Here is a 9,562-nt window from a genome sequence, read left to right as displayed (position 1 = left end):
TTGTGTGACCAGTAATGCACAGGCAGACTTTATCTAAGGGAAATACCCACAGTGCATAGTGTTGTGATGTAAAACAGAGAGTTGTAGTGTGAGCTAAAAGTATCCGGTTGTTCAGTCTGACGTCACTAGCCGTGTCTGGGTCTAAACTCTGCTGCAGGTCCATATATCAAACGATCACTATGGCATTACTGAGAGTTGAAAAACTGTCTAAAGTCTTTCATCTTTAATAAAATGATCAGTGTTCTGCTCTACCAGGTGTAACAATTGAGTTTAACATCCAGGCATCCATGAAAACGGAATTTATGACATTTAACGGAGTTAGAAGTTAGCAGGGAGTTAGCTCGCTAGCTTCTATCTAAATACAATATAGCATGTCCTGACTGCGGGGTTTTGGAAACAAATTAAAACGTACAGCTCTGTTATCACTTCCAACATAAATGAAGACAGAAAACTAAACAGCAGTGACGTTTGTAGGGTTACTGAAGTTGGGCTAGCTGGTATATAATGATGTGCTACGTGATCGCTAGTGACACAGCTATGTTAGCATAATATAAACAAGCTAACTTTATTTCCACTCGATAAATGTTAACGTGAGTGTTCTCGGTCAGGAACAAATGTAATCGCATGGCAGGATGCTGTAAAAGGACCAAACTTCAACCAGGAGAACAACTGAGATAATCCATCCACAATACGAGGTTAGTCATTCATATACTGCTGCATGGGCTGGGCTGTAGTTACATCCTAAGGTTTTAAAAACTGAGCTTAAATAAATGATTAGTGGTAATAAAAGCTGAGGGAGGTCAACAGTGATCACTGACTGTTTTAAGAGCTTTTTGAGATTAAACAGAAGAAAATACATAACATTGAACATGTTAACAACACAAAAGCCATATTAAACGCCGACTACTTTAGGCCCGGAAGTAGGATTCATCACGTCATCACTTAACGACCGGATTTGCAGATCATAATAAGGAAAGCCAAAGGAATGCTGCACATTAGATAGAAATCACTTAGGTGAAAAAAAGGCATGAGGCATGTTGTGCAAAGCGCTTTGAGTGCTCAAGTAGAGTAAAAAAGTGTTATATGAGAAGTAAGGTAAAAGGCTGGTGGATGCTCGGATCACCCATAACCAGTGTTATACCAGGGGAGTAACAGAATACATGCACCGTCATGACGTATTTAGAATACAAAATATGAGTAACTGTATTCCGTTATAGTTACCGTTTAAAAAGGTGGTATGTAGAATACAGTTACTTTGTTGAAATAAAGGGATTACATGGCGGTCTTTTCCTGTTTCATATGTTCGACTATGCCCTCTCTATATTTGGTAATTCCATACCGGTGGAAACCCAAACAAAACACGCATTAAGAGGCTCAAATCCCTGCAATCTCGCATCTCATAATGACGTGAAGAAATATTTTTTAAATTATTTAATATGAAGGCAATAGGCAGAGTGTTACAGGCATTGCTCAAAAGAATGTAGCCTCATGGGCCTCACTTAAGTAATCCAAAGTATTCAGAATACGTTACTCTCATTGAGTAACGTAACGGAATACGTTACAAAATACATTTTGAGGCATGTATTTTGTAATCTGTAGTGGAATACATTTGAAAAGTAACCTTCCCAACAATGCCCATAGGTTCCTTGGCATTAAAATACTCACAATACTAAGAAATATGTTTTGGTGCTGTAACACCAAACATATGTTCGAACACTTCATGAAGTCTCACATTCAGGATTCACCGCTGTGTACACAGGTAAAGTAATTTAAGTGTTTGAGGGCCGAGTGCTCAGGTTTGCTGGTCTGGGCCAAACACTTGCAGAAATAAACATGAAGACTTCGGCTGATGTTGTAAAGGGTCAAAGGTCATGGAGCTGTGGAAGTGAGGCTGATGTTCTTGCTCTCATCATGTTTGGCAGAGGAAATGTTTGCGCCTGTCCTCGAGTCACTCCAGCGAAAGGATGTTCTGCCTCCCCGATGAGCGTGTGAGCAGAATTTGAATGGAGTCTGGTTTTGTGTGTTGCTAAGAGGACTCTGCAGAGCTGCGAGGAATCTGCACTGCTCAGTTTGCAACTCACTTTTTTTTGGTAGAGTAAAAGGGCAACTGTTCTGATCATTTTAACCACCAGGACAGAAAAACAAAATAGATAATCTCTTTTAGCTTCCTGAACTCTGACTGAGACTTCCTGTGTGTTTTAATCTTTCTGGTTGAGTTGTTTTCTGTATCTTAAAGGCCCAACTTGACGTTTTATTAGTTTAACAGCAGTTAGTTTTAGACTGAACTGATTTCAAACTTTACAGATAACTGAAAATTCATTTTTGGATCATTTGCATTATAAAAACTAACAAAACTGAACATCACTTGATGTTATTCAAAAGCCAAACAGAAGAAAAAACACAGGTAGTCATAATCTGTCATCAATCCAAGAATCGACACCTTGTATAAAAAGCTTTAACTGAAGATAATCATTGAAATTAAGAGTCAGCTTGGTGATCCTGTGCACACAGAAGCATGGGATACTTAGTCTCAAGCGCACACAGTGATGCTTTAAAGACCTTCAGCAGGGTGTCAGACTTAATGCATGTCATTGTTTATGTGCTATTAATAGCAAAGTTCTTTCTGAAAGAACACTCCTCATTTTCTAATAGGTCCAGCACCACTCACTTACTCAGAAATTTCACCCACATATTAAAAGTCAACACATCACAGAGAGATCAGCACTTATATTTGTAAAGATTTGTCCTTTTAAATGGCTATAAAACTAAAAAACAACAACAACACTGAGTACAGATATTTAAAATGCATTTTGCAGTGCTGACCAATGTTACATGATTGCGAAAAGACATCTACACTAACGGCAAACCACCTCTGAACTACTTGGGGATATTAACCCTTGTGTGGTGTTCATATTTTTGTTACTCAGCCAGTGTTCATGGGTCTGGTGGACCCGCTAGAGTTTTGGCTTTCCAAATTAACACTATCAAACAATTTTATGTTAAATTACTCAACAGATGTTTACTTCATCCCAATTACAAACCATATGAACAGCAAACATGGTTAATTTTTTCCCTTTACCTTTGTTAGATCACATTTATGAATTAATGTGCTTCTCGTTTTTCTTTTATATAAAATGTTATAAATAAATCAGTTATAATCAAGTGGAGTGAGTGGAAAGACAACACATTTACACGTGAAAAAATAATTAATTGTTTAATTTTTCTTTTGAAAAAAACTGAACACGGGTCTCACAGACCCGAACACCATACAAGGGTTAAAGGAAGTACACAATCCTGTTTAGACACTTGTAGGCCCGCAGACAGACCTCTAACCCGCTTTCCAAACTAAAATTTGAACATCCTTGGACTTATGACACACTTTCAGGCACTTGGGATTTACACTCTGGCATCCTTTCCTCCTCCTGACCATTTTTCACTTATCTGTTTTGTCTGGTTCTGGAACATTTACTCAAAAGAAATAACCCAAAGTGAACTCATATAGAAGTTCTGCTTTTACCTCAACTTATATGCATATAAATGGTGGTTGATTAAAAGAGTTTGCAGACTGAAGTCCAGCAGATGTATTAGTTCAAAACCACAGAAGCAGCAGGCAGAGCTGCTGCTGTGGTTGCCAGGTTCTCACTGCTCTGGGAAATATTTACCAAAGGGATTTTGTTTGTAGAAAGTCCCTGTAACTCCACCCTGACACAGTTGTTTGCAGAGCAATGCCATGCAAACAGGAATGAAAGAGATAAATGAATTCTTAAATACTACGATTTATCTGTGGTAATTCTGAAGGATCTTCATAACCGGACTGGTAAATATTAGTTTTAAACTCGGGTCTAAAACAGGACGGTTTTATAACATGAACATTGTGCCATGAGTGACTGCATCATCACCCTAAGAACATCTCACTTTAACTGCTTCCTGTATTTAGCAGAAGGTGTGGACTAACCATACAGCAGCAAAACATCCTGTGTCAGGCTGCTGGCAAAACACACATGTGAGAGATAAAAGTGAAGTGAAACGCAAAGACAGCAAAGACACAGAAACAAAGTCCCGGCGGCAAAACAAACGTGGGCGTGGACATAAAATAAATGGACTCATCATTTTATTTAAAATGGCTCCGTTTATAAGCTGTAAAAAAAGAGGAGTAAAGAAATGCTCACACCCTTCAGGACCTGACGTGCTATCAATATTTCTTGTTTAGTCTCAAAGATTTGCATATTTACACTTGCTACTTTGAGCACACTATTGTTAACCTGGAATCACGGTACAACTCGCATGATAGTTCAACTCAGGAGAGCAAAATGTACCCGCCTCAGCCAGTTGCTGTCTTTTTACTGAAGCTTTTGCTGCTACTTTTTCAGAAAGTGTTTTTCTCTGGCTTTTGCTGTTTTATCCCACCCATTTTCAGGTCAGTCCTGGGATCCTTCAGTTGATTCATCTACTGTTCACTGAAGCCTCAGCAGAAATAGTTTCAGGGTGAGGGTTAAAGCCTGAAAGAAGACATCCTTATGGGAGGGAAACAGGGAGAAAAGGTTTTTGCCAAATTACACAAGAGCTGGAATGAAATCAGGACTCATGGAGTCCAGATTAAAAGTTTTTGATTTAAATCATCAGCAGTATTTCCTTGCACGGAGGAGGTCAGGAGGAGAGGTACAACAGTGAGTCTCTACAGCCATCTGTAAAACATGGTGGTGGCTCTATTGTGGTTTGGGCTGCATTTCAGCCAGTGGTGTTGGGATTCATGTCAAAAGCGATTGAATTGTAAATGCGGAAAATTATCACCGTGCAATATCGTCTGGAACGCATCCGATTGACTACAGCTTCATTTTTCAGCACGATCCCAAAGACTGTCTTTGGGTGTCTAATATGACAAAATGATAAAGCAAGTCCTTTTTGTATCTGAAATGTCAAAGGTCATATCAGGACAGATGTGGATCTAAACAACAATGTAAACAGTTGCAGAGGTGGAAATTCTTATTTTTTGCTTTACTCTCATGAATAAATGTTTAAGGTAAATTAAGGGGGAACTGTTTAAAATCATGTTAAATGCAAAGCATAAATGGAGAAACTAAACGATTTTTTGACTCCTCTTGCATCTCAGTCAAATTCCCACCTCTGAGAACGTTTTCTCAGCTAACAGGATTTCTACTTTTTATTATTTGCTTTGCCTCCATCCTCGCCACCTCCTCTGCCTTCTTTACACCTCACGGTTGGATGTCGTGATTGCAGCCGGCTAATCCCTGATTAGCCTCACAGTGGGTTGTAGGTTCACTCTAGAATAATGGATGAGCAATTTTTTACAAAGCGCTTAGTTACAGCAGCCAGTGTTGTAAATAAGATAACAGCAGGATTTTCACGATGATGTCCCGGCACCCTATGTCAAAGTCATGACCTTTGACATAGGAGCAGCTTCTGAATAGCTTCTACTTTACCCTGAAAAAAAAAATCCAGAGATTTGTGACATGACTCTGAGAGTGATTATAGATTCATACACACATGGTTGTAATAAAATGCAGAATCCTGCTCGGCTGCAAAGGCAAAAACCACGTGGATCGCAGTATCGTGCCAAGGCTCAGACAAAAGCTGCAGACTGTAGACAGAGAGAGCCACAGACATGTTTTTATTCTTAACATGACTCCCTCAATCTGCCAAGGCATCAGAGATTTAAACCAGCAATATATCATGTCAGCCATATCCAGTCCAACGCTAACTCATTTAAGATTTCATAGACATGCTGATGATGATGATGACAGAGCTACACAGAGACAGACACTCCAGTGTTTCCCTGTTGGATCTCTCTGGCTCGTCATTAATTTCACAGTAAGTCGGGGGTTCATTCTTGGTACTACTTTTTCTGTTCACAAGCTGTGATAACTCGCTCGAAATAACTGTCATAATTACCATTAAAGAGGCTGTGAATGTAAATAAAGCACAGAAACACGAATACAGGATCTGAATTTCGACCTTTAAATGTTTCTGCTTTAGTCTGGGGTGGAAAACACAAAGAGTTCAGTCTGGTGAAACACCGACTCGATGGCGACGCGCACTCAGATGGACTGGACGTTTTTCCGGCTCCACTCTGGGTCTCGTGGTGGGATGTAGTCCTTGGAAAGCTGCTTTGGTTCTGCCAGCATCTCAATGCGAGCGCTCGCTGTGGCTCTCCTCGCTGCTCTTGAAACCTTATTATTGAGATTCAAACATTAAATTCCATTAATCACAGCCACTTGGAAAAAAAGAATAAGTGAGCAATAAAAATTTAAACTCTAGTGGTAAAAGCTGGTAATTATGCTGCATTTTTATGACCTTCATCAAAACATAAAAGGCATCCTGCAAAACAACAAGTCCCAGAATTTCTCCATCGGCAGAACGACATTAAATATTCATTTGCCTGATTATAATTATTGGAAAGTGTCACAGTTCATTAAAACAAGGTTTTTATGATGTAAAACAACTGGTTCACACAGCTGGAAAATATTTGAATTGACAGTGTGATGTTGAATACACAACCCTAACAAACAGTTTTAATTTATGCTTTGCTGAAAGACTTTTCTAGTGTTCCTTAAAAGCCGCACATTACTGGTCTTTGAGCCTCCTGATGGTATTTATTTGGCATCATAAACTTGGGGTTAGACTAATGTTGGTGTTATACTATCTGTAACAGAGTATGTGAGGGTTTGCTGGGGAAATTTCAGAGGTTGCAAAGGTGTAAAATAAGGCCACCAGCAACACCGGCTCTTTTAAGTGGCCTCCAAGAGGATGAAGAAATGATAAAATAAGAACACACTTCTTGTTCTTGGAGTCTGCATGCTAGACTAAAAGTAGTACAGTATTTAGTGACATGGGGTGATGCTGTGTTAGTGAGAGCACTTACAGTCCAGATGGATTCCTCTGGACGTCCAAGTGTGCAGCAGATGTTGCTCTCCTTCAGTCTGGGCAGCGACAGCTGGACGAGTCTCTGCGAGATGCGAGCTTTTCTGGATGAGAGAGAGACGATGGAAGCAACGCTCTGCAGACGAACAGAAGGTATTAGTTTCTACTTTCACAACACATCCCTGCAGAGACAGAGGAAGGCTGATTTGTTTATAAATCTGCTCGACCACTTCACATTTAGGTGCAAAAAATTTAAGAGCCCGAGGTTTAAAACATTTAGTTTAGATCAAAGTGGCTGCTAACGATTACGTGGAAGAAAAGTTCCTAATTACCCGAACCTCAAAAGATTTTATCTTTTAAGCTACAAATATGTGGCTTTTATTTCTTTTTTTCCTATTACAGCTAATTCAATGCAGTGTAAACCCCATTAAACAAATTCTTTCACCACCAAAAAAACAACAATTTTCAAGCTGAATCTATGCCAATAAAATATTGAAAGCATATTTCACAAAAGCGTGTGTGATTAAGCCTCCCTGTGATTACACAAGAAGCCATGAGGCACCAAACTGAAAAAGAGCATGGATGTTTGCACGGATTTGTTTCTGAAATGATCTGCTCTGCTCCTCTTACCTCCCTGCTCCTCTGGAAGTCCGGATGTGCGAGTTTGGGTTTGGAAAGCTGCAGCAGTCGAGGTGTGATCACGGCACTTTTCACCCTGGGATCGGTGTGCCACACAGGACAGTTTTTTTCACACTGAGGCGTGTGAGGAGGCCTGTGGGACAAGCAGACGGCATCTTATACCGCGAGAAATAAACCCCTGATAATGCAGGGCTTCGTAATTCTCACATTCTTCTTACATTAGGCCTCGCACAATCGTGTTCCTCAAATAATCCTCAAAATCTTTATCATTCTTGTCAGTACCAGCAGCTCTCTGACACGCAGCTTCAAAAAATATGCAAATACATGTTAAAGATAAGCTGATAAGTATTCTAAACACTATGGTATGGTGAAACTTTCATTCCCATTGAAGGCACGGATAAGGCCAAAAGCTAGAAAACAAACAGACAAAGCTAAATGAGTAAACCTTACTGGGAAAGTGACTAAGATGTGCGTCATGTAAGTACAACAAAACTCTGTCACAGCCTAATAAAGGAAAAATGTCAAAAAAAAAAAAGAGAATATTTACAACATTTAAGCTTTTTTGGGTAGTTTATTGCCTGATCGTGTGTCCAGTTTGCTTGTTATTATTCAGTCTTCGTGTGCTTCCATTTATGTATAATTATTGCCTCAGTAGTTCAGCTTATCTTCACTACAGGATCAGATACAGAAATGCTCCCAAATCATTTTGGCTTACTCTGCGCTTTTTTTCTTCACAATCTCCTTTTTGGGTTTGATTTTATCTGCTTTGTTTTGTCTCACTCATTTATCCGTCTGTATCTCTTAGAGCAACAAGATGAGAGTCTGGCAATTGTTACTTCTTATACTTCTTATACATTAAAACAGCAATCACTGTGATATTTGTAGCCTAAAAAATGCAGACATCAACTTGTACTGATTTGAAACAAACAAACAAACAAACAAAACAAACAAAACCTGGGATGCATCTCACTCCATCCAACTACATGTTCAGCTGCTGCCGCTGGGCTCGGGATTTATAAAAAGACTTCCGCGGCAGTCTACGAGGGTCCCAGAGGTGCTGAGCCTTGGACAATAAGCTCTATTGTCTCGTCTCCTCGCTCTTCCACAGTCTGTCACTGAAATAACAGATGTACGAACGCTGGCTTCCTCACACTGCACAGTGTTGGGCCTGATCCTCTGCTCGGCCTTCTCAGATTTAACTTTATGATTTGTTACATTCTGCTGGAATTAAACTTGAGACTTTGGTTTGCATGTGAGCTCCTGCAGGGAGAATAAAGGCTTTGGAGTTTGACATGTGATGGGGGGCCGTGGAAATATCGTTTAAAACAGACAGCTCAAAGAGTTTGTCTGGCTGCTGCTTATATGCTTCTCAACGCCGAAGCAGTAACGAGCAGTTTGACATAATGGCAAATGGGGGAAATATATAAATATACCATGTAAAATTTCAAATCCACCAAACCAAACTGAGTCACATAAGCTTTTACTTAATGAAAATGCATTTATTTATAAACTTCTTACTACACAATTGATTTAGTGTTTAGTCTTAAAAAGCTCAGAGTTGCCAAAGTATTGCAACAAAATAAAAGACTCGTGATTTTATTTGCATCAATGCAGGACTAATCTACGGTAAGTAAGCTCCATGTTAAGACACCTCACATCTGGAAAACTGGTAGACGGTAGGTCCTTAATTGTGTGATATATGATAAATTGTATTACTGATCATGTTAATCTCTAAAACAGCAGCATGGCTCATATAACAGGCAAAGAAAGATTCCCTCCGCAAAAAGAAAATCTTTCAGCTTGTCTGCTGCCCCTTTGAGGCCCTCTCCTTGAGCACCTCTGGACAGCTTCCAGTGGTGACCAAGGAAAGATATTTTAACAGTGCTGTGCACAGTTACGGCCATTTTTTGTTGAATGTCTTCTCTCAGACTCGTCAGGATGTTATAGCCCAAACGATTTGGGGAGAAAAGGTTTTTTAAAATGTTTCATTTGGATGAGTCTTGGTATTTAACCTGTGGTGGGGTTATTACCTTCGAGGTGGTCC

General features: G+C 39.6%; 1 protein-coding gene across 2 annotated transcripts in view; it reads right to left on the bottom strand.

Annotated features, from left to right (window-relative positions):
- Positions 1 to 2,920: 2,920 nt before the first annotated feature.
- Positions 2,921 to 9,562, bottom strand: part of spmap2l (sperm microtubule associated protein 2 like) — a 28,195-nt gene continuing 21,553 nt past the window's right edge. For both annotated transcript variants that reach the window (XM_080901525.1, XM_080901524.1), the window contains 3 exons: positions 7,510 to 7,651; positions 6,881 to 7,015; positions 2,921 to 6,188 (listed from right to left, as the gene is read on the bottom strand). In XM_080901525.1, coding sequence (XP_080757651.1) covers positions 6,057 to 6,188; positions 6,881 to 7,015; positions 7,510 to 7,651 — 409 coding nt within the window. In that variant the 3' untranslated portion in view covers positions 2,921 to 6,056. The remainder of the gene's footprint in view (positions 6,189 to 6,880; positions 7,016 to 7,509; positions 7,652 to 9,562) is intronic.

This window comes from Rhamphochromis sp. 'chilingali' (genome assembly GCF_963969265.1).
Source record: "Rhamphochromis sp. 'chilingali' genome assembly, chromosome: 13".
Taxonomy (NCBI): Eukaryota; Metazoa; Chordata; class Actinopteri; order Cichliformes; family Cichlidae; genus Rhamphochromis; species Rhamphochromis sp. 'chilingali'.
The sequence above is the reverse complement of the archived record's forward strand: the minus strand, read 5'-3'. Positions and strand labels throughout refer to the sequence as shown.